This window comes from Camelus ferus, chromosome 9 (assembly GCF_009834535.1).
Source record: "Camelus ferus isolate YT-003-E chromosome 9, BCGSAC_Cfer_1.0, whole genome shotgun sequence".
In the NCBI taxonomy this organism is placed as follows: Eukaryota; Metazoa; Chordata; class Mammalia; order Artiodactyla; family Camelidae; genus Camelus; species Camelus ferus.
In genome coordinates, this window is record NC_045704.1 from 49,655,639 (window position 1) to 49,681,525 (window position 25,887).

The 25,887-nt window shown below is 36.9% G+C and overlaps 1 protein-coding gene across 7 annotated transcripts; it reads left to right on the top strand.

Annotated features, from left to right (window-relative positions):
• Window positions 1–1,167: 1,167 nt before the first annotated feature.
• On the top strand, window positions 1,168–24,415 carry ZFP1 (ZFP1 zinc finger protein). 7 transcript variants are annotated; one of them, XM_032486757.1, is made up of 6 exons: window positions 1,169–1,650; window positions 3,593–3,727; window positions 6,185–6,236; window positions 18,924–18,946; window positions 20,826–20,952; window positions 21,215–24,415. In XM_032486757.1, the coding sequence occupies exons 5-6, from the start codon at window positions 20,910–20,912 to the stop codon at window positions 22,294–22,296; spliced, it is 1,125 nt and encodes a 374-aa protein (XP_032342648.1). In that variant the 5' UTR covers window positions 1,169–1,650; window positions 3,593–3,727; window positions 6,185–6,236; window positions 18,924–18,946; window positions 20,826–20,909; the 3' UTR covers window positions 22,297–24,415. The 7 variants fall into 7 exon arrangements, with proteins under 7 accessions (XP_032342643.1, XP_032342648.1, XP_032342645.1 ...); XM_032486752.1 differs by lacking the exon at window positions 18,924–18,946 and having other exon boundaries at window positions 1,168–1,650; window positions 20,782–20,952; XM_032486754.1 differs by lacking the exon at window positions 18,924–18,946.
• Window positions 24,416–25,887: the final 1,472 nt, after the last annotated feature.

The window sequence follows — 25,887 nt, forward strand, 5'->3', positions numbered from 1 at the left end:
GTGTTTTAAAACCTTTCCCAGAAAGGCATCAAGGAATTCAACTCTTGTGAGCATTAGCTGCGGGTACTCCTTGCTTGGCCCTGCAATAAACACTGTATTTTCCTTCACTACAACCAGGTGTCAGTAGATTGGCTTTACTGTGTGCAGGCATTCAGACCCAAATTTGGCTCATTGATGTACGTTTTTGAGACTACATGTTGTTTTAATTAAAAGCTAGTTGCTACCACTCCACACCTATTAGAATGGCCCAAATCCACAACACCAACAACACTGAATGCTGACAAGGATGTGGAGCAACAGGATCTCTCATTCACTGCTGGTGGGAATGCAAAATGGTTCAACCACTTTGGAAGACAGTTTGGCAGTTTCTTACAAAACTAAACATATTCTCACCATACAATTTAGCAATTTTGCTCCTTGGTATTGACACAAATGAGAAACATGTCCACACAAAATACTGCATAGGTATGCTTATAGCAGCTTTATTCATAACTGTCAAAACTTGGAAACAACCAAGATGTCCTTCAATAGATGAATGGATAAATAAACAGTGGTACATTCAGACAATGGAATACTATTTAGTGGTAAAAAGAAATGAGCTATAAAGCCATGAAAAGACATGGAGGAACTTAAAATGCATATTATTAAGTGAAAGAAACCAATCTGAAAATGCTATACACTGAAAGATTCCAACAATATGACATTCAGGAAAAGGCAAAACTAGGGGACAGTAAAAAAGATCATTGGTTTCCAGGGAGTCAGGGATAGGGAGGGAGAGATGAACAGATGGAGCACAGGGGATTTTGTGTGCAGTGAAACTATTGTGTGATACCACAGTGGTGGATTCATGTCATTATTTGTCAAAACCCATAGAATGCACCACACCAAAAGTAAAACTTAATGTACACTATGGACCTTGGGGGATATGTCAGCTCACAATTCGACTCAGCAAACATCTTTAAACTCTGGTACTGGATGTTGATAGTGCCGGAGGCCATGCATGTGTTGAGGGGCAGCTGGTATATTGGGACTCTGTGTACTTTCTCCTCAAATTTTGCTGTGACCCTAAAACTTGAAGAAAAAAAACTAGTTGCAGCACTATCTTTATAGGCAATTTTATTTTTTTAAAATATCAGAAAGGTGTGAATTTAATGTCATCTACAGCTATCTTTGAAACGTGAGCTTATGGGTAACATATTTTATACATATTCTCTAATTTACTGTAGAGTTATCCGAGATTACTGGTGTCATCTTTAAAAACCAAGGTTTTCTATTTGGGGGCGGTAGTGGTTGTAACCCTTAATCCGTACTGGGGAAAACGAACACTCCGGGCCAAGGGATTATCTCGGTCAGCGATCCTCCGACCAGTTAAACAAGGTGAAGACTTTACTGAGAGTCCCTACAGCGCAGCCCCGCAGGCTTATGGGAAATGTAGTCCCGAAGTTCGATGGGCCACCCCTCGGAGGACCCAGGGACGGCGAGCAGCCCCTGCGTCTGCGCATGTGCAATGCTGCGAGCGCGCCGGTGGCCGCCCTTCCCCCCACTCCAGCCGCGAGTGGGTGATAGGGCCCGGGTCTCCCCGCGTCTTAGCCGCCCCGCGCCGTGACCGGGCCTAGCACTGAGCCACGAGCGGAGGCAGTGCCCCTCCAGGTATGAGGGGAGCTGCCAGGCAGCTCCGCAGGGTTTGGGGGCCGAGGGGAAGGAGATGAGGGATGGGTTCGTGCCCACGTTGGGTGAGAGTCCAAACTTCGGCGACTCGCAGGCGACGGCGACCCTCGGGGCGGCGTCCAGATTGGCCCGGCGCTCTCCTCTGCTCGGGGCTGGCCGGGACCGCTCGGCCGGACGTGCGGGGGCGGGGACGGCCGAGGGGGAGGGCGGCGGCGAGGGCTTGCCTTCCTCCCTTTGTCAAGAAAAGCGCCTCCGACCGGCGGCTTCGGTCCGGAAGCCTGGGGGGCCGGCGCGCACGCGAACAGGCCGGGCGGGCGCGCGGCGAGGCCGGGGGCGGGGCCGGACACACCTGGCTGCGCCCGGATGCAGCGTGCTGCGTCCCGGGGCCTCGCGGGTGCAAGGAGGATTGGAAGCCTCAGTAAGTTTCCTGATGAGCACGGTGTGCCGAAGGAGAGGAGGAGCCACGACCTCTTTGCAAAAGCCTTTTCAGCTTAAGTGTTCACCTAATCCTCATACCTACCTTGTGATTTAACTAGTTCCTTAATTTCAGCTGATGGGACACCAGTGATAATAGATGGGGCTTAGGTGATTTACCCAAGGTCACGCATCCAGGTGATACTTTATCATATCATTTGCCTTTTGACTTTGTTCCCTGGTAGTTTTTGCCATGCAGGCGTTTTGAATTTCTCCATGGTTGAATTTACTGCTCTTCCCTTTTATAACTCCGGAAAGCCTTCACCACTTTGAGATTATGCTTGTTTACTTGTGATTCACATTGGTACTTAAAAAAATTTTTTTTAAACTTGTTGATATTTTTATTATGATCCCATTAATGGTTACATTTAATTAGTGGGAATGGACACCTTTATGATGTTGGCCTTCTGTAGGCCTTCCCTTTTGTTCAGATCCTCTTTCATTTTGTCCCTGTTAACAGCATTTTATCTTCATAAAAGATTTGCGTTTTTCTTAATTTTATTCTTAGGTAGTGTTGCTATTGAAAATGGGTTCTTTTTTCCATTTTTTTTTTTCTCTTGTGTTTGTTGATATTCCCCACTTGTTTTGTGTATTTGGAACTTTTTTTCCTCCTTAATTTGTGTAGCTAATGGGTATGTGTTTTTATTGTGAAAGAAAAACTATTTAATGTCTGTAGCATCTATCGTAATGTCTCGTCATTCTTTTTGTTTTCAGTCATTCTTGATATTAGTTTTAATGCTACAGTTGTCCTTTAAATACATTTCCTTCAAATTCTAATATGTTATGTCTCCGTTTCCATTCAGTTAGGTGTTTTTTAAAAACTTCCCTTGTGACTGCCTTTCTCACCCATTGCTTATTTAGAAGTCTGTTGTTTAATTTCCAAATTATTTTGGGATTTTCCAGATCTTTGTTACTGATTTCAAGTTTAACTTTATTTTTGTCAAAGAATATATTTTGTCACATACTTCAGTTCTTTAAAAGTTGTTGAGATTTGTTTTATGGCCAGGGTTATGATCGATCTTGGGAATGTTCTAAACATACTTTAATAATGATCATTGTGCTGTTGGTGATAGAGTCTTCTGTAAACAGTAAATGGGGCCTAACTGATTTTCTGTCTGTCTACCTGTTCTGTCACTTACTGAGAAAAGATTATTGAAGTTTTGAACTACAGTTGTGGAGTTACCTATTTTTTTCTTTCAGTTCTATCAATTTTTGTTTCTCATTTTTTGAAGTTCTTTTTGTGCATGTACATTTAGGATTGTTATGTGTTTTGGTGATTTGGCACATTTATCATGTGTCATTTATCACAGTGACATGTAATATCACTCCTTATCCCTGGTGATATTCCTTCTTAAGTCTACTTTGTTTGATAGTAATATAATTGCTCCAACTTTATTTTGATGAGTGTTTGCAAGGTTTATCCTTTTTTATCCTTTTACTTTTGATCTAGCTATTGAAGCTCTGAGAACTGTTCTGCCTGTTGGAAGTAGAAGGCACAATCATATACATTTTTGAAACAAAGGATTGTACATCAAGATGACACAGTGACATTTTACATAAAGTTCACCAAAGATACATAGTCCAGGTAAGCGCATACAAAGTGAGCAGCAAGTCATCATGACCCCTTACAGAGTTAGAAAACAATGGTTAATTTTTAAGTTACATTATTTCTAGCTCAGAAGAAAAAAAAAAATCTTTACAGTTGAGCAGGCACTCCCATCTTTGAGGTGGTCTGGTTAATGGATAATGCAGATGGACATTGCACACTACAGGGGGAGAGAGGAGGCCCAAAGGACGGAGAGAGAGTTTTTTGTTTAAATTTTTGTGTCCTGCCTTAAAACATGTTTTATTCCATGAATATGTTTTTATATTTAAAACAGACTGCATCTAGACAGCACATAGTTTGGCCTTGTTTACCGAGTTTGACAGCCTCTGTCATTTAATTGGTTATGTTTATACCAATTATTGATATGGTTGGGTTAAAATCCATCTTACTAGTTTTGTTCTAGTTGTCCTTCCTATCTCATCTTTGTTCCTGTTTTACTCTTTTTCTGACTACTTCTGAATTTAGTGGTAGTTTTTATGATTATATATTTTTCTCCACTATTGGCTTATTGTTTATACTTCTTTAAACTTTTTATTATAACTTTTTATCGGGGGGGTGGGTAACTAGGTTTACTTATTTATTTATTTACTGGAGGTACTGGGGATTGAACCCAGGACTTGCACGTGCTAAGCATACACTGTACTACTGAGCTATATAGCCTCCCCATCTTGTTTATACTTCTTTAAAGAATTTTTTTTTTGTAGTTGCCCTGTAGTTTACAATAAACATCTTGAGTTAATCACAGTGGACCTTTAAATAGCATTATACTGCTTTATATGTAATGTAAGATTTATAAAACAGCATACTCCCATTAACAATTTTATCATCCCATCTTTTGGGCTGTTATCATATATATTACTTTTACATATGCTGTAAGTTCACAAAACTTTGCTACTGTTTTTGCTATAGACAATCAATTATCTTTTAAATTGATTAAAAGTAATAAAAAATGTCTTTTATGTTTGTCTTCATTTTAACCATTCCCAGAGATCTTTATTTATTTGTGTAGATCTATGTTTCTGTCTGGTATCATATCCGTTCTACCTGAAGAACTTATTTAAGTGTTTCTTGTAGTACAGGTCTTCTGGTAATGAATTCTCTCTGTTTTTGTTTGTTTGAAGAGATTTTTAATTTCACTTTCGTTTTTGAAAAATGTATTTGCTGAGTATAGAATACTGGGTTGATGGTTTTTTTCCTTTTTTTTTTTTTTTTTTTTTAAAGAGCCCTTTAAGGATGGCACTACATTGTCTTGTGGCTTGTATTGTTTCTGATGAGAAATTGGCTGTGATTCTTTATTTTGGTTCCTCTGTACAGGCATACCTAGGAAATACTGCAGATTCAGTTCCAGACCACCATAATAAAGCAAGTCAAATAAATATTTTGCTTTCTCAGTGCATATAAAAGTTAAGTTTACAGTATACTGCAGTCCATTAAGTATGTAATAGCATTATGTCTAAAAAACAAGGTATATACCTTAATTTAAAAATACTTTATTACTAATAATGCTAACCATCATCTGACAATGCAGGGTTGCCACAGACTTTCAATTTGTTTAAAAAAAAAAAAAACAGCAATCTTTTAAGTGCAATAAAATGTGGTATGCCTGTGGATAATGTGTTGGGTTTTTTTTTTTCCTATCTGCTTTCAAGAATTTCTCTTTAACTTTGGTGTCCTTTGCTTTGAATATGATGTTTCTGGGTGTGTCTTTGTTTTATTTTGGTTTTTGGTGTTCTTTTTGGATAGATTATCTGAGTTTCTTGGATCTGTGTTATGATATCGTTCATTATTTTTGGAAAATTCCCAATCATTATGTCTTCAGATACTTCTGTCCCATTCTCCCTTTGGGGACCCCAATACAGGTTTGTTAGGCTGTTTAATATTGTACCACAGCTCTTGGATTCTCTGCCTTTTTTTTTCCCCTTTTACTTTCTCTTTGTGTTTCAGTTTGGGTAATTTCTTTTGACCAGTCTTCAGATTTACTGAAAGTTTCTTCAGCTCTGTTGAGTGTACTAATGAGCCTATTGAAAGTATTCTGTCAACTTTGTTACTGTACTTTTGTTAGTATTTCCATTTGATTTTCTTCTTTTGAAGTTTCTAGCTCTTGAAATTCCCTATTTGTTCATTCATGTTACCCACCTTTCCATTAAAGCTTTAATATATGAATCATGGCTGCTTTAAATTCTCTGATAATTTAATCAGTTGAGGTTTCTGTTGATAGTGGGTTGTCTTAGTCCTGCCTTTTTGAGTGTCTTGTAACATTTGATTGAAGGTGAGTGCTGTCAGCATGGTTCTTTCTGGCCCTCTGAAGAGGCAAAGGGACTCTCCCAGGAGGCGATATTTTCCCAGGTGATGTGTAAGGATTTCTAGAAGTCATTTTAGAAGTTCTGAGGCAGGTCAGTTCTTTAATAACAATACCTTCTTTTTTCCTCTTTTCAGTTCTACCTCCTCTGCCTTTACCCCAAAACTGCAGAAAATGAACAAATCCCAGGTGAGTTGTTTGTTTACTCCAATTCTGTTTTCAGTGAATTTGAAGAAGTTTCTAAGGACCTAGGAAATGACATAGAAAGGTATAGATGAGTAAAACTCAAGGAAGACATAGTAAGAATAATCAATACCAGCAGCCAAAAAGTCAGATTAATTGAATGTCTTGCATTGATTATGAATACCATTTCCTTGGTTCTCTAGCCTTAGGTCTGAATAAATTTTGTGGACCTTTATGTAGATGGTGTTTTGGACAGCATCCCCAGAAGCAACTCATGTTAAACAGGTTATTAGTTTGTCTCTGGTTATTTCATAGAGCATTCTTGAGTGCAGATGCTGAGTAATATTATGTGTACTTTATCTTTCCAATCCAATGAACGTGATGCCAGAGAACTCACTAATACCTAGGTGTGTATTTAAATTCTACCCCCAACCTCCACTAGTTCCATTGTCATTTTCCTGAATAGCATTCCAGAGTTTATTTGTACATATTTACACAAGTACAAGTATAGGTTAATGTAAGATAGCATATTAATCATACTGCTGTGTTTATATGTGTTTTGTTTTGCTTTTAAGTAATAGACTTCATTTTTTTAAGAGCAGTTCTGGGTTTACAGAAAATTTGAGTGAAAAGTACGGGGATTCTCATATATTCCCTCACTTCCTCTGCACACAGTTCCCTTGTTATTAACATCTTGTGTTAATGTGGTACACCTGTTACAACTGATGAACCAATACTGATCCTTTAAAGTCCATAGTTTACATTAGGATTCATTCTTGGTGTTGTCCATTATATGGGTTTTGACAAATATATAATGACATGTATCCACCACCATGGTATCACACAGAATTTCACTGACCACAAAATCCCCTGTGCTCTATCTATTCATCCCTCCCTCTCTCTCCCAGAGTCCCTGGAAATCACTGATCTTGTCACTGTTCCCCTAGTTTTGGCTTTTCCAGACTGTGTTATAGTTGGAATCAATCAGTGTGTAAGCTTTTCAGATTGGTTTCTTTCACTTAGAAATATCCACTTGAAGTTCCTCGATGCCTTTTCATGCTCGATAGCTCATTTATTTTTACCACTGAATAACATTCCATTGTCTGAATGTACTATAGTTTATCCATTCAACAATTGAAGGACATCTTGGTTGCTTCCAAGTTTTGACAGTTATGACTAAAACTACTGTAAACATCTGTGTGCAGGGTTTTGTGTAAACATAAAATAAGTTAATCATTTGGGTAAATGCTAAAGAGCACAACTGCAAATTGTATGGCAAGAGTATGTTTTGTGAGAAACTGCCAGACTGTCTTCCAGAGTGGCTGTACCATTTGCATTCCCACCAGCAGTGAGTAAGATCCTGTTGCTCTACATCCTTGCCAACATTTGGTGTTGTCTATATTGTGGATTTTGGCCATTCTAATAGATGTTCAGTAGTATCTTGTTGCTGTTGTAATAAACGATTCCCTGATGACATAATGTTGAGCATCTTTTCATGTGTTTATTTACCATCTGTATATCTTCTTTAATGAGGTGTCTGTTAAGGTCTTTGGCTCATTTTTAAATTAGATTGTTTATTGATGAGTTTTTAAAGTTCTTTATATATTTTGAATACCAGTCCTTTATCAGATATGTGAGTTGCAAAGATGTCTTTGTCTTTTTATTCTCTTGATTATATGTGTTTTTATCACTCGGTGACATCTTTGAAGTCTTTCCATCTCAGAACGTAGAGAATTTCCTCATTTTTCCGATTTTTTTGGTATTGTGTAATGTAACATTTATACAGAAGAGTGTATAAAGCATTATAATTCTCTTTATACATGCTTTAGCCAATGTATGTAACAAGTATTTATACATTAAAGAATAATAATAAATGGGCACCCACATTAAGAAATAGAACATTATCTGTTCTTTATGATACATTCTCTGATTGACTCTTCCTAGTAGTTAGCCACTGTCTTGACACCTATGTTAATTATTGACTTGCCTTTCTCAAACATTTTCCCATTTATATATATTTATATATATATATCCCTAATCAATATAAAATTCAGTCTTGAAAAACTGGAATTTTTTTTAATTGAAGTACAGTTGATTTACAAAATTGTGTTAGTTTCAAGTGTACAGCAAAGTGATTCTGTTATACATACATATATATTCTTTTTTCTGATTCTTTTCCATTATAGGTTATTATAAGATACTGAATATAGTTCCTTGTGCTATACAGTAGGTCTTTGTTGTTTATTTTATATATAATAGTGTGTATATGTATAACTGGAATTTATATTGCCTTATTTTGCATAATTTTTCATTTGATTGGTGGAGTTTTTTTCTTCTTCCTCCAGATATTTGAGATATAAAAGATGTCCTTTCATGCACCCATATTCTCTTTATCAAGACTTAGGTTTTTTATCATTGTTTTTTTCAAGTTACATTAGCCAGTGTTAGCTAAAGAGAGGTGAAGCCACTCCTGGATTGTTTGTGGTGGTATCAAATGGTACAGACTTTATTTATAATTGCCAAGACATTGAAGCACCCCAAGTGCACATCAACAGTTAAATAGATAATGCAGATGCACTATATATACATACATATATATGTATATATATTTTTGTGTATGTGTGTGTGTACACACACACACACATATAATGGAATACAACTCACCCATAAGAAAGAAGGATATTTTGCCATTTGCAGCCCTTCATTTACTTTTTTTTTTTTTTCACTTCAAAATGTTGCTGTTAATAGCAGGGTGTATGTGTCTTTTTGAATTAATTCTTATTTTGTGGTTGGCTTTATTCCTTTGATAACTAAGTTTAGAAAGCTAAAACTCTAAACGTTCTTAGAAACAATAAACAGTACATATATGTAAATTTAAAAATATATGTGCAGTTAAAAAAAAAATGAGCTAACAAACCATGAAAGACATAGAAGAAAATTAAAAGATATTACTAAATGAAAGAAGCCAGTCTGAAAAGTTTACATACTGTATGATTCCAACCAAATGACATTCTGGAAAAGGCACAGCTACAGAAACAATAAAAAGATCATGGTTTCCAGGAGTTTGGGGAGAGGGAGGGAGGAATGAATAGATGGAGCACAAGGGATTTTTAGGGCAATGAAATTATTCTGCATGATACTGTAGTGGCAGCTACATGTCATTATGCATTTGACAAAACCCATCAAATGTACATCAAGAATGAGTCCTAATGTAAACTGTGGACTTTGGTTGATAATAATGTGTCCATGTTGGTTCATCGATTATACCAAATATGTCACACTGGTGAGGGATGTTGAGGGTAGGAGAGTATATATGTGTGGGTGGGGAGGGCTATGTGTGAATTCTGTATTTTCTGCTCAATTCTGTTGTGAACCTGAAACTGCTCTAAAAAAATTAAGTCTATTAAAAAACACGATACAGACTTACTGGGGAGCAATATGGCAAAACTTAGCAAGCAAGCACAGATCTGGTTCTGTCTGGGAATTTTGCTGTTATTGGATAGAGGTTTCTAGGAGATGAACTGGATAGAGTCTGTGGGTCAGAGTCTGGCTTCAATTTTTTTCTTAAGTGTTTACAAAAATCTTATTGGTTAAGTCATTGGCAAGGCCATGAGAGAATAGGAAAACATAGAGCTCACATAGTTGGGCCATTTGGCAGGATCAAAGTGTGGATCAAGTATTGAATGTCTGGCAAGAATATAATTAGAGTAAGTGGGCTGTTCTGTATTCCCTGCTTCTTGGATCACTGGTCAACTGCCAACTCTTAGGAGTAGATCAAAGAACACTTCTATGAGATGAAACAAGTGCCCTTATCTCATTGGCAACCTGGTGTGGGAGAGATAGATGTCATCCGCACATGTTCCAGACAAGGCAAACCAAAGCCAGACAGATAAGAATCTGGTTCAGGCCCACCCAGGAATTCTCTCAGGTTAAAGAGGTGGTACAACGGCAGTAGGCATCTTACAGCCTCAGAGTGCCTGCTTTTGAATCACACTATTTCATTCACGCAATTTGGTACTGATAGAGAATCACTGCCATCCTGTGATCGCCTTCAAATTCCTCACAGGCTTTTCTTTCAGCTTTCCTATTGATCTTTTGTTTGCCTTTTCTCATGTCTTTGCCTTTTTTGGACTACTATTGTTTTTAATGGAGTAGATTCTTCAGTAACTTCTTGAGAAAGGATATGTGAGAGAGAGATTTTTTAAAAGTTAATTTTCTGAAAATGCCTTCATTCTCTTCTACTGATTGGTTGGTAGGTAGTATGTGGATTTGTCCTTCTTCACTTTAGTTCTGTCAGTTTTTGCTTGATGTAATTTGAAGCTGTGTTTTTGAGTTCATATACATTTATTAAGTGCATGCACATTTATGATTATTCTATTTTCCTGGTGGAATTACCCTTCTATCATTTTGGAATGTCCCTCTTTATTTCTGATCATACTCCTTGTCTGATAAATAGAACCATACCTGCCTTTTTATAATTAGCTTTTTTATGATATATCTTTTCCATTCTCTTTGTTTCAACCTGTTGTGTTCTTATATTTATAGTGTACTTCTGCTAAACAGCATATAGTTGGGTTATGGTTTTTATCCAGCTTAACAGTCTGTCTTTTAATTGGTTATTTTATTTATAATTAATTTCATTATAGGCACAGTTGGATTTAAGTCTGTCATCTTGCTGTTTGTTTTTCACCTGAATTTTCTATGCCTTTTTACCTTTGTGTCCTTTTATTTTTTGAAGTGGTTTCTCTAAGGATTACAATTTATGTATGTTACTAATCACCTTGCATTAGTATTATACCACCTCAGTACAACCCAAGAACATTGTACAGTATATTGCAGTGAATTCTTACATCTTTTGTTTATCTGTGTATGTCTTTATTTTGCCTTCATTTAAAAAAATATTTTCCCTGGCAGTAAAATTCTAGGGTTTGTTTTTTCTTTCAGTGCTTTAAAGATGGCATTCTGTTTTTGTCTCACATCTATGGTGTATATTAAGAAATAGATCCATTTTTTAACATTTTTTATTGATTTATAGTCATTTTACAATGTTGTGTCAAATTCCAGTGTAGAGCACAATTTTTCAGTTATACGTGAACATATAAATATTCATTGTCACATTTTTATAGTTGTTCCTTGAAGGAAATGTATCTTTTTCTACTGCCTACTTTTAAGATACTCTTTCTTTCTCTGGCACTCAACAGTTTGAGTTTGATGTATTTAAATATAATTTTCTTTGTATTTATTCTGCTTGAGCTTTATTGAGTTTCTTAGGTTTGTATTCAATACCTTTTTATCAAATTTGGCAAATTCTTAGCTGTTATTTCTTCAATTGTTTCTTTTTTCTTCTATATATATATTTTTTATTGACATGTAGTCAGTTTACAGTGTTGTATCAATTTCTGGTGTACAGCATAATGCTTCAGTCATACATGAACATATATATATTTGTTTTCATTTTCTTTTTCACCATGAGTTGCTACAAGATATTGAATATATCCTGCGCTATCAGTTATTGTTTCTGTCCCATTCTTTTTTCTTCTCTGGTTCTAGGATTACTTTTTTTGTTTTCTCTTTCAGCATTTTAAGCAATAGTGCATTAGACTTTGGGGTTAAAAATTTTTTTTTATTTTTCAGTTTTATTAGGTAGAATTGTTACAGTTTGACTGCACATATACAATATATTGCATGTATACATATACACAATATACTGCATATATTTTTTAAATTTATGTATATGTACTGTTCATTGCTACTAAGAATATTTAGAGCTTTAGCTTTTTAATCTTATATAGTTATCAAAGGAATAAAGCCAACCACAAAATAAGAATTAATTCAAAAAGATACATACACCCCACGATTAATAGCAACATTGTTAATAATTGTCAAGATATGGAAGCATCCTAAGTGCACATCAATAGATGAATGGATAAAGAAGATGCAGCATATATATGTAATGGAATACAACCCACCTATAATAAAGAAGGATATTTTGCCATTTGCAGCCCTTCATTTACTTTTTTTTTCCTCTTCAAAAACCAGAATTTTATAACTGGCACAGACATTTCCATTGCATCAAAAACAACATAATACCTAGAAATAAACTTAGCCAAGGAAGTTACCTGTAGTCTAAAAAGTGTAAAACATTCCTGAAGGAAAGTGAAAATGATACAAAGAAATGGAAAGATATCTTGTGCTCTTGGATTGGAAGAACCAACATTATCAAAATGGCCGTACTACTCAAAGCAATCTACATGTCCAATGCAACCCTTGTCAAAATACTCATGACATTCTTCACAGAATTAGAACAAACAGTTTAAAAATTTATATGAGCCCGTAAAAGACCCTGTCCTGCTGTGGTTCCCTCTTTGTTTCCAGTTGAAGAAGATCTTTTTGCTAGGTTCCAGTCTTTTTTTGACGGTTGTTTAGCAGTCAGTTGTGGTTTTGTTGTAGGCACAAGGAGAGGCAAGCTCATGGTCCTACCACTCCACCATCTTGACCAGAAAGCTACAGTTGGTTTTTAACTTCAGTTAAAAACTACATTTGCAGTTCTACAATGTCCATTTGCTTCCTTTTTGTAGATTCTAGTTCTTTGTTAAAATATTCCAGTATTTTCACCACATTGTACATCTGTTTCTCTTTATTTTTTAACATTATTTACAGTTAAAATGAACTCTTTGTGTGCTAACTCTAAAACATGGGTTATCCCTACGTCTCCTTTTGACTGTTTATCTCTTAATTTTTTTGTGTCTTTTCATTCTTTTTGCTTTTTTGCATGTCTCATAATTTTTGTTTGTTGGACATGCTGTATGATACATACTTGCCTCTAAAGAATATTAAGTTTTGTTCTACCAATAATTTAGCTACCTGGCAGAACAAAACAGCTTTCTGCTAGTTACCCTGGAGGTTTGCCCTCCACCTGCACGTATTAGGAACCAGCCAAAGATCTGAGGTGAATTTTTATGCAGAATTTTAGAGCCCCTTCTCTATGTCTGTCTTATCTCCATTACCCTGCGCCCAAATCCCAGTTATTTTGCAGACCCAAATGCTGATTTTTATTTCATGTAACAGCTCTGTCACTTTTTGCTTGGGCTCTATTTCTCTGTGTCATGGTTTAGAAAATACCACTAGGGACATTTTGCTGGATATGGAATTCAAGATTGACAATTTTTTTCTTTCAGTAGGTTTTTTTTTTACCCCCAGCACTTTTTTCATCAGTGTGAATATGGAATTCGTTTCAAGTTCACCCTTCTTTCAGTAATTGTAGCCCTGCAGTGGTTGCTGTCCAGTGGCTGCAGACTGTTTCATTTATTTGCCCACCTTCTGTTGTTGTTTTCTTTCAGAATTTTGAAGTCACTACTTCTTAGTGTTGTAGTCAGCAAGTCCAAAGGCTTACCTGTTTATCAGAATGTGAGCTATTCCATTCTCTCCTGAAACTTCTAAGCTTTTTTTCTTTGTTCCTAGTATTCTAAAATTTTGATGCTCTTTCTTCCTGTTTGCCTGCTAGGTCATTAAATATTTTCATCTTCTCTTACTTTCTTGGTTTGATTCTGTGAAGTGTAAAACTGCACAGAAATACAAATAAAAGCATATTAATTTGGGCTATATGAAATAGCCATTTTTGTATGTCCGAATAGTTGAATGTCATAATTTCAATATGGTTCAACCTGATAACTACCAACCTGTTACACCATTGAGTAGTCAATACTTAACATCTTGTGGGGGAGGGTAGAGCTCAGTGGTAGAGTACATGCCTAGCATGCACCACGTCCTAGGTTCAATCCTCAGTACCTCCATTAAATAAATAAGTAAACCTAGTTACTCCACCCCCCCAAAAAAAAGGGAAAAAAAACGTTAACATCTTGGCTTATTTGTTTTCACACATAATATATATAAGTTTTTTCTTTATGTTATACAGTTTGTACATGAAATCTGTCTTTACTGTCTCACTGTCTCTGTCGTGGTCTGCCCTCCTAGTATGCTGTCACTATTAGGTCACCTCACCCAGTGCTAAAATCTTCCTGATCCTAAAGCCAGTCTCCTCACTTTAGAGGCAGACAATGTTAAAAGTTTCGTGTGTGTGTATCCAGTCCTCTCTTTTAATACTTTTATATACATTAGGTAGTTTATAGGATTTGGGGGTCATGGTAATACACATATTTTTGGAATTGTTTTTACTAATTATTGATGTTCCTGTGCCAGCTTTTCTATGCCTTTTATTTTCAGACTTTGTTTTCAGTTTGCTTCTTGTAAAAAGTTTGTTGTTTTTTAAAACTTCATTGAAGGTCTTAATCTTTTATTAAATGTTTTCAAAACTCAGTGTCCGTAGATCCCATTTTATTGGAACACAGCCACATCCATTTGTTTACATATTGCCTGTGCCTGCTTTTGTGGTCCAAGGGCAGACTTGATTAGTTGTAGTTGAGACTACATACCATCCTCAAAACCTAAAATGTTTACTACTTGGCTCTTTATAGAAAAAGTTTCTCAACTCATATTCTAGTGCTTTTAGCACTTTAAAGATACTCTGTTATTTTCTGGCTTCCATTGTTTCTATGAAAAAGTCAGCTGTCAGTTTTATTGTTGTGTCTCTGAAGGCAGTATGTTTTTTTCCCTTTGGGATTTTTAGCAGTTTCATTATGATGTCCCTAAATGTGGTTTCCTCTATATTTATTCTTTTTGGGGTTAGTGGTGTTCTATGGTCTGTGAGCTGTTCCAGAAAATTCTAAGCCATGTCTCCTCAAGTATTGTTTCTGTTGGATTTTGCCTCTCTTACTGGGACTCCAGTTGCAAGTATATTAGACATTTACTTTGTCCCATGTGTCTTTTAGATGCTTTGATGTGTTTTCTATCCTTTATTTCTGTATTTCAGTCTGGATGTTTCTTACTGACCTATCTTCCAGTTTATTAGTCATCTCTTCAGTTTTGTCTAATCTGCTGTTAAATCCAATTATATTATTTTAAAAATATCTTTTGTAACTTTTTTCCTGCTTAGTTTTACTCTGCTGTTACTTTTTTTTGGTGACAGGTTATTTAGCCTATGACATACGCTTGTGTGATGGTAAGTCACATTGTGTCTCTACTTACATTATGCTGACAGTGTGGTGATGATGTCACTTACATGTACTCAGTGCATAGAGTGACCATTTCCTGTATGCTGAAGAGCTGAATAACCACTAATAAGATTGGTACCCAAAAGAAAATAAATTGTCAGGTACAAGCATAGGCAGAATCCATATGGGAATCATGTAGATTGCAAACTGAATAAAAAGCATTTTTAATGAAGACACAAGTATACTATAGCATGCATGACATCTCAGGAAAATGAACCAGATTTTAGGATTTACCAAATTTTACTAAGATTTTTAGATAATCTGAGTGTGAATAGTGCAGATGCCCCATCGTTTTAGCTAGCTACGTAGGATGTTGCAGCAGGAATTATGTGGCATGTCTCTTCAGGAAGCAAGACGATAAGGAAAGTTGAATATTGAGCTCCATACAATTTAGCTTTATTTTATTTTATTTGAGTACGTAACATGTACTTATGTACTATGCTTATAAAAACACAAAGATGAGGAAGATACAATTTCTGATCTAAAAATTAGATTATCTAAATGGGGAGAGTGGAAGGAATAAGGCACATTTAATGAAAGAAAGCAGAGTAAAATAAGTGCCACAAGAGAAACACGAACAAGGTACTCCCGGGTTTAAAAGAGAGTAGGGATTCAATTATGGAGAACACGTTTAAGTGATCTGTGATGTGACCTAAGTGGGAGAATCTGTACATAGAGGAGAGCCAGGGGAGAGAGGGATGGAAGCGAAATTTGAATGATGTTCAATGCTGGGTTAGTCATTAGTTTATTTCAACAGATAATGGATGACTGCTTCTAACCAGAATAATCATGTAATTAGGGCTATACTTTAGAAAAATTACGTTAACTTTAGAATGTGGGGTAGATGAGAATAAGAGCAGATAGGAAATAAGAATTAGGAAGCTTTTGTAGTAGCTGGGGTGGCAGTGGAAACAGGAAGCAAAGGAATGACTTGAAGGGGGTCTATAGCATGCCTATTGGTCCTTGTGTCCTTAGTATTTAATTTAGTCCCTGGGAAATTTCCCAGTGTTCCTATTTTATGAACTATAATTTCAGAAGCAGTCTAAAAATGGGAATGAGTATTTACTATTGGGGAAATCTCCACTCTGTGATTGTTGACCTCAGTGTCATTGGTCTTAGGCACAGATGACCCACCACCTACATTCTCTGCTCCCATGCCAAGTGGCTAAAGATTCCTATAAAAGGTCCTGAAATAATGCCATTGGGTAACCTGCAAATTTGTGCAGTATAACTAGGTCATTTGTAATGCTCTGACCTTTATCTCATCTTTTTTTTTTTTCATACTTCCTCTAACTTTTCCTGAGGCTACAAGTTATGAGTGGAAGATTGTGGGAAATCACTGGGACAAGGCAGTGACAGCCTGGAAGAAGTAGAAGGAGTTAAGGAATTGGGAGTCATAACTGAAGATGACAGACAAACAGATTCAGAAGAGAGGTTATGTGAATAGGTTAAAAAGGATTCTTGCACTCAGAACTAAACTTGCAGGTGAAAATTTTAGATGTTTAACAGTTTGAAGAGTTGAGGTCTGCTCTGAGTGTCAGATACACTAGGTACACCTCTACTCATGGCCATAGCATTTCTGCACCAAACACCAGATTCATTCCAGATGAAAACTACTTCTGTTGTCTACAAAAGTCTTTGTGGATAATGTTTGACATCTTGTTTAATGTTATGGTGTCAGAATTGTGTTTTATCTGTAATTTTTGGAGCATTTTTTTGTTTGTATGGAGTATAAAAAGTAGCATTGTGAAAAAATACAGAATATTTTCATATTTGATGGTACAGTCATTTCTGAATTGTAACTTACGTCAAAGTGATGTGCCACAGGTTTATCCCCCTTGTTGGTGTGGCAGTGATTTAAAAGTTCTTACTGTTTTTATCTTGTGGCCAAGTGGATGTAGATGATTTTCTAAGTTACGAAATGGTCTTCAATTTTTTTTTCCTTTTAACATCATCCTGGTTTTGAGTAAAGGCTTGGTTTTCTAGTTCATGACACTTTTTTCACATTTATATGCTTCAGCATTTTTGTTTCATGGGGATTGTTTATTACAGTGAATAATATATATTATTATATATTACAAAATCATATATACATTCAGGTCAAGGAAGAAGACTTAGCCAGCATTCTCAAAGCCTTTGTGAAATCCTCCCCCAATAGCTGGAATTAGTTCCTTTTCATTGCTTTATAGTACTCTACTGTTTTAATATGCCACAAGTTATTAATCTACTGTTTATCAACCTTTGTTTTTCCAGCTTTGGGCTCTTATGTAAAATGCTGCTATGAACATTCTTTTTTTTTTTTTTTTAACTTACAGACTTCTAATTTCTATTGAGGTATAATTGACATATAACATTATTAGTTTCAGTTGCACAACATTATTCAGTATTTGTATGTGTTGTGACCACCACAGTAAATCTAGTTAACATCCATCACCATACATAGTTAGTTTTTTTCTTGTGAGAAGAACTTAAGACCTATTCTCTTAGCAACTTCCAAATATGCAATACAGTATTATTAACCACAGTCACCATGCTGTACATTGCAAGACTTATTCTAACTGGATGTTCATACCTTTTGGACCCTTTTACTGTTTTTTCTTACCTCCATCCTCCGGCCTTTAGGTAACCATCAATCTGTTCTCTGTATCTGTGTACTTGGTTTCTTTTTTTTCTTCTTTTTTTTAAGATTCCACACATAATAGAGATCACAAGATACTTGTCTCTTTTCTGATTTCACTTACCATAATGTCCTCAAATCCATCTGTGTTGTCACAAATTGCAAGATTCCTTTTTTTTATGGCTGAATAATATTGCATTGTGTATATATGCCACATTATCTTTATCCCTTCATCCATTGATGGATACTTAGGTTGTTTCCATATCTTGGCTTTTGTAAATAATGCAGAAGTGAACATGGAGACAATTGCCCTTCAGTATCCTTGGGTGGTTGTTTCCAGGACTGCCCACCTTGGATAACAAAGTTTGCAGATGCTCAGGTCTCTTATATAAAAGGCATAGTATTTGCATATAACCAAGTACATCCTCCTCTGTCCTTTAAACCATCTGTAGATTACTTTAAGTATCTAATGAAATGTAGATGCTATGTAAATAGTTGTAAATTAAACACAATGTAAGTGACGTATAAATAGTTGCCCTGCACTGCAAATTCAAGTTTTGCTCTTTAGACCTTTCTGGCTTTTTTTTTTTTTTTTTTTTTTTTTTTTTGGTCTTCCAAATATTTATTTATTTTTTTTATCGAAGTATAGTCAGTTATAATATGTCAACTTCTGGTGTGCAGCACAATGTCCCAGTCATGAATAGACATACATATATTCATTTTCATATTCTTTTTCATTAAAGGTTGTTACAAGATATCGAACATAGTTCCCTGTGCTATACAGAAGAAACTTGCTTTTTTTTATAATCTATTTTTATATGTAGTAGCTAACATTTGCAAATCTCAAACTCCCAAATTTATCCCTTCCCAGCCCTTTTGCCTAGTAACCATGATTGTTTACTGTGTCTGCGAGTCTTTCCTTTTTGTAGATGAGTTCATAGTGTCCTTTTTTCTTTTTTTTTTTAGATTCCACATATGAGTGATATAAGGTATTTTTTTCTCTTTCTGGCTAACTGCACTTAGAATGACGATCTCTAGGTCCATCTGTGTTGCTGCAAATGGCACTATTTTATCATTTTTATGGCTGAGTAGTATTCCATTGTATAAATATACCACAACTTCTTTATCCAGTCATCTGTTGATGGACATTCAGGTTGTTTCCATGTCTTGGCTATTGTATATAGTGCTGCTGTGAACATTGGGGGTGCATGTATCTTTTTGAATTAAGAGTTCCCTCCAGATATATACCCAGAAGTGGGAATGCTGGATTATATGGTAGGTGAATTTTTTTATATTTCGAGGAATCTCCATACTGTTTTCCATAATGGCTGCACCAAACTACATTCCCAGCAACAGTGTAGGAGGGTTCCCTTTAAGCCATTTTGAGTTAATTTTTGTGTATGGTATGAGGGAGTGTTCTAATTTCATTGATTTACATGCTGCTATCCAGTCTTCCCAACACCACGTGCTGAAGAGACTGTCTTTTCTCCATTTGTCTATTCTCCATTCTTCCAAATAGTTTTGATCCATGATTGGTTGAATCTGTGGATGGAGAACCCAGAGATATGGAGAGCTGACTGTGTATCTTTCTGAGTTAGTGTTTTTGTTTTCTTCAGATAAATACCCAGAAATGGAATTGCTGGATGAAATGGTAGTTCTATTTTTCACTATTTCAGGATCCTCCATACTGTTTTCTGTAGTGGCTGCACCAATTTACATTCCCGCCAACAGTATACAAGAGTTCCCTTTTCTCCATATCCTCACCAATACCAGCACTTGGTATTTCTTGTCTTTTTTTTTTTTTTTTTTTTTCCCCGCTTCGGTGTTATATCTAAGAAATCTTTGCATAGCCCACAGTCACAAAGATTTCCCCTTGTGTATTCTTATAGACATTTTTTTAAATGTATTTTCTTTCTTTTTTTAGGGGAGAATTATAGGGGGTAATTAGGTTTGTTTATTTAAACAGAAGTACTGGGGATGGAACCCAGGACCTTGTGCATGCTAAGCACGCACTCTACCACTGAGCTATACCCTCCCCCATCTTGTCTTTTTTATAGTAGCCTGTCTAACAGTTGTGATACCTTATTGTGGTTTTGATTTGCATTTCCCTGATTAGTAACGTTGAGCACCTTTTCATGTGCCTGTTGGCCATTTGTATATCTTCTTTGGAAAAATGTCTTATTTCTCTGCCCATTTTTTAATTGGACTTTTTTTTTTTTTTTTTTTTTTTTTGCTATTGAGTTATATAAGTTCTTTATATATTTTGGATATTAACCCCTTATCAGATACATGATTTTCAAATATTTTCTCTCATGCCCTTTCATTTTGTTGATGGTTTCCTTTGCTGTGCAGAAGTTTTTTAGTTTGATGTAGTCTCACTTGTTTATTTTTGCTTTTCTACCCTTTTTTATGGCTTAGATATGGTCAAGAGATCTCTAATTATGCTTGATTGTCTTGTAATTGGAATTTCATCTTCTGCCTTTAAATATTCAAAGCTTTAATTAACTCTAATAGTGTGTAGTTTGAGATGACAAAAATAATGCCTATAAAAGCATGAGTACACTGGTAACATTAAATATTACATATTAATGTTTATGTGAGTATCTCCATGTGCACATCTTCAGTGGAGAAACTATTTTATTAATCTTAGGTATCTGCCAAATAGTGCCAGAGATGTAGGGGAATCTGAATACTTTATGTATAAAAATATTTTGGAGGCATGACAAAACTGAAAGTGTACAGTTGGTTTTATATGTAAATTTTAAAGATGAATGACTTTTACAACGTAGGAAGAGTAAGTGTTTATATGTCCTTCTGGTATCAGCAAATGCTGATCCTTTCAGAATGAACAGCAGTATGCCATTTCAGGGATCAGTGTCATTCACGGATGTGACTGTGGACTTCACCCAGGAGGAATGGGAGCAACTGGACCCCTCTCAGAGGATCCTCTACATGGATGTGATGCTGGAGAATTATAGCAACTTATTATCAGTGGGTAAGGGAGGAGGAAGGGGGGGAGGAGGAGGGCCACCCCAGGACATTTTTCAGTGTTTCCTTACCATGACCCAACTGTCCTTGGGGATTTTTTCCATTCTTTTCCTTTCAAAGTACACGAACTAGGAAACATTTTTTACTGGGAACCTTTATATACTGGAAGACCACATCCCAAACATAGGCACCCCAGCAATGGAAATTTGTGGAGACTTCACATTATAGTGAAAGGGTTGACAAAGTGTACTTTATGTGCTCTTTCCTAGAGGTATGGAAAGCTGATGACCAGATGGAGGGTGACCCCAGAAACCCAGACGAGCAGGCAAGGCCATTTGTAATCTTTAAGAACCATATGCCAATTGAAGAAGAAGATAATCTCTTTGGAAAAACTTTTAATCTTAGCACAGACTTTGTTTCTTTAAGACAAGTACCCTATAAGTATGACTTATATGAAAAAACTTTGAGATATAATTCAGACTTACTTAATAGTAATAGAAGCTATGTAAGAAAGAAAGCTGATGACTGTAATGGATTTGGAAAAGCGCTCCTCTATCTGAAGCAAGAGAAAACCCACACTGGAGTAGAATACTCTGAATATAATAGAAGTGGAAAAGCCTTTGGCCATAAAGAAGCCATTTTTAAACACCAGAAAATTAGAAATTTGGTGCAACCTTTTATTTGTAATTATTGTGACAAGGCTTTCTCCTTCAAGTCACTCCTCATTAGTCATAAGAGAATACATACTGGAGAAAAACCTTATGAATGTAATGTGTGTAAGAAAACCTTCTCCCATAAGGCAAACCTCATTAAACATCAGAGAATTCATACTGGGGAGAAACCCTTTGAATGTCTTGAATGTGGAAAAGCTTTCACCCACCAGTCAAACCTCATTGTACACCAGAGAGCACATATGGAGAAGAAGCCCTATGAATGCAGTGAATGTTGCAAGACATTTGCCCAGAAGTTTGAACTTACTACACACCAGAGAATTCATACAGGAGAACGACCCTATGAGTGTAATGAATGTGCAAAAACCTTCTTCAAGAAATCAAACCTCATTATACACCAGAAAATTCACACAGGGGAGAAACGCTATGAGTGCAGTGAATGTGGAAAATCCTTTATCCAGAACTCCCAGCTCATTATACATATGAGAACTCATACAGGAGAGAAACCCTACGAATGTACTGAGTGCGGCAAAACATTCAGCCAGAGGTCGACTCTTAGATTACATTTGCGAATCCATACAGGAGAGAAACCGTATGAGTGTTCTGAGTGTGGGAAGGCCTTCAGCAGGAAGTCCCGACTCAGTGTCCATCAGAGAGTTCATGCAGGGGACAAAGCCTGAGACAGCAGCTGGGTTGTACCTGTGGAGAACTCTTCCTATGGGGAGAAACCTGGTGAAGGTGCTGAAGGAGGGTGGGAGCTCATACTGAGATACAATCTATCAACTCAAAAATGGGTAAAATAGGATCTCCTAAGAACGATACTGTAGTGAAAGTTTTGATACTCAACTAAGGAATACATATCAGAATGTATCCAATTGTAAATAGACAAAAGAAAGCTTTTTAAAATTTTGAATGAATTACTCAGTAATGAAATATTCTGGGCAACAGCATAAAAGCTCTACAGACAGTACCTTAGGAATTCAGTGGTTATGTGTGAGAATATGCTGCAAAACACAAATTTTGTATTTTAAATCTGCACGTGTACATTTAACCCAGTCACTGGGAGTTGGAAATTCTTGTCCTGATAATTAGGACACAGCAAACAAGATTTTCCATACTAAACAGCACATGTGTTTCTCAGTACCTTCACAGTCCAGTATGCATTCCAAGTGACGTATACACCAGATTTTAGTATGTTTTCTCCTCCTGCTTGCTGGCGTAGGTAAGTCGGCAGCACCTTGTTACTGAGCTGCTTCTTCAATAAACAGAAGACAGTGCTGTTGAAGTTTTAACCGTCTGGGTTTGCTGAAGATTTCCTTTGGAAGTATTATTGACATGAATATGCAAGTGTGAGATCATTCAGAGAGTGACAGGAGGCCAGCACAGGGTCCGTCACACGGAGTGCACCCCCGCGCAGGTGGGCCGCCGAGGAATACCCACCCCGGTCGTGCTCTCCTTACTTTTCAGTGCGGTATCTACATACAGTGCATGTCTTTTACCAAAATACTGTACAACCCAGAACTACTTGTATTTTTGTGTGTTTCCCTGTTTCTCTTAATGTTTTATAACTGTCTTGCAAAAATTAGGATGTGTCTGTAGTTCAAAAATGTTACATTTCAGAGACTTTAGAGGAAAATAATTTATTTTAAGAAACTATCAATAAATGTCTTTTACTGCTTTTTAAAATTTCCAAGTGCATAGTCCACTTTAGAAATAAATTTTTGCAGTGTTCTGTTTAAAAGAGGCATTTCTGCTTCCATGAGTTTACTATCATCCACCAAAAGCTGTTCCCTTTGGAACCTGACTTACTAAGTTATCTCTTTCCTTTAAAAGCTCACACTTTATTTATAAGTTAGACTTTTCAGCAGGCTCTCCATATATTGGTCATTAACCTAAAAAATTTTCTTATTTTTGCTTAACTCAAAGATACACCATTTTAGACTTGATTTCAAATTCACAAGTTCCTTTCCTTATCAATTACAAATCATGCATTAGAATTATAAGTGGTAACTATAACTGGCCTTTTTTCTTTTAGTTATTTTTGAAGATTATTGATGTGCTGTGACTATGTATGAACCTGAATGATTTTCTGAACAAATTTATATCCATAGTCCAATAAGTTTTTTGTCTTTCTAAATTGTCATCTTACCTGCTATGGCAAGGAAGCAGTGGAAGAGGTTAATTTCATACACTGATGTTAGAAATATAAATTGTGACAACCTCCTTGGCAATCATTGTGACTGTCTTTTAACATTAAGAATATATGTGCAGTTGACCCTTGGACAACATGGGTTTGAAATGCGCGGGCCCACTTATACAGATTTTTTTTCAGTAAATACATACTGCAGTGCTACACAGTCCGCGGTTGGTTGAATCTGTGGATGCAGAACCTTGGATGGCGGATCAACTGTGATTATACTTGGGTTACACTTGGGCTACCATCTGCGCAGAGGGTCAGTGCCCCAAACCCCTGTGCTGTTTAAGGACCAACTGTACTCCTCAACCCAGTAGACTTGCTTCTGGGACTCTATCCCTAAGAAAAAAATAAAGTGCCAGTACCTAAGATTATATGTTTATCAGTGTATATTTTTTGGTAAGGACAAAAAAAGGAAACAATATGAATGACCATCAGTAAGGGAATGATTAAATAAACTGGTAAAGATACTCCATGGCTGGATGAAATTCCATGGAAAAGAGTGTGTAGGAGCAAATGCCGCCAGGTCAGATGGGGGCACAGGAGGGGGAGAAAGCGTGTGCATGTGTACACCAAGTTTTCTAAAATAAAGATCTAAAAAGGTGCGTGTGTGTTTGTATACAATTTTATGGGCCTGAAGAATAGGATTCTTCAAAGTCAAAAATTAACACTAACTTCAATGGAAAATTTTTTGTGCATTCCTTAGTCTCTAAATTAACATCTATTTCTACTAGACCACCACCATAACCCATTAGAATGGACACAGTGAGTTAAGTAATCAACATTAGTTCACAGAGCATGATGCAGGCAGTTCCCTTACTCTGTACACTGGTCATCTGCTGTGCTGCAGCTCCAGCTTGAGACTCTTCTCACTGAAAGCACGTTTGACGTTCATTGTTCACCAGCTGGAATCTTTAATACCAAAAAAACCCCAAAAAACAAAAACAAACTAGTAAAGACAGAATAACCGATGAAAAGATGCAGGGAATGCCAAGTTATTACTATAAACTAGCAAATTACAAATACTCTGAGAAAACGCAACCTACCCACCTTTACAACTGCACAAGTGACCATGAGGTGACTGTCCTTTCATGCACTGTTTGTGTCCAAGGCCCTAGAAATCTAGATCAGAACTCCTAATTTAAAAAAAAAAAAAAAAAAAGTACCTTGTAATTCTCATACACCACAGTGGTTTTAGAGGAAACTCCTGCCAAAGACGAATTCTTACAGCTGGGGCATATGACTGTATTTCATCAACCTCACAGCAAGCTGGGAGGCAGGGGTGGTTATTTCACTGGTGAGGTGCAGGCCAGGAGGCGGGACAGTTTGCACAACAAAACCCAGCTAGTAGCGGGTGTTCCAGGTTCAGGCTTAACTCCAGAGCCCACGCCGACTGCACCTGGCGCTGTGACTTGTTTTTATTCCACTGATTTTAATTGGAGATTTTCTTTCCATTTCTATAGGTATGTTAATGTTTCCGCATTGTTTTATGCCCTGTAGATCTAAAGTTGGGATCATCTTCTTGGTATAAAGCTGGTGTGGCTAAACAGAATTGGCCTCACTCTGGTAAGCTGGTAGGTCTCAGGACCTGTCAAATGGGAATAGGGTGACAGCATCCTAGGCAGGAGGCACCATGGGTCCTCCTCAGGGGGTGGGGGGAGCTCTGGGGAATGCTGCTGGCGGTTCAGTCCCAGCCACCCCTGCTGTCTCCCCTGCCAAATCCACTACCCTTGACCACAGTCTGTCCTCATTCTCTGCAGCTGAGTGACCGACACAGAGCCCTGTTCCCAGCCAGACAGTTGGTCTGGGAAGTCAGGACCCTCCGCCATCTCTAGGCCTTTTTGGCTCAACTCCTTACTTGAGTGTCCCATCAAATCCCGCTGGCCAATGTACAGTGGACTCTCAGTACCTAGTCTGTACTTGGCACTCTTCCAGCTTTATCTGGTCTGGTCTTCGGTGTTTTTGAGAAGGAAGATAGCTCACCCTGCTGAGAGTAGTCAGGGGAACATGGCTGGGGCCCCTCCGCTATATTTCCCACTCTCAGCTCACTGTTAATGACCTTATTCTCAAGCCTTCT

Bases quoted from the DNA above. Each gene is read 5' to 3' on its own strand.
- ZFP1 (XM_032486751.1), top strand. From the start codon at position 6,033: ATGGTTCTTTCTGGCCCTCTGAAGAGGCAAAGGGACTCTCCCAGGAGG. The intron at 6,237-20,825 runs GTGAGTTGTTTG...ATGCCATTTCAG, and splicing joins AGAAAATGAACAAATCCCAG to GGATCAGTGTCATTCACGGA. The intron at 20,953-21,214 runs GTAAGGGAGGAG...GCTCTTTCCTAG, and splicing joins TAGCAACTTATTATCAGTGG to AGGTATGGAAAGCTGATGAC.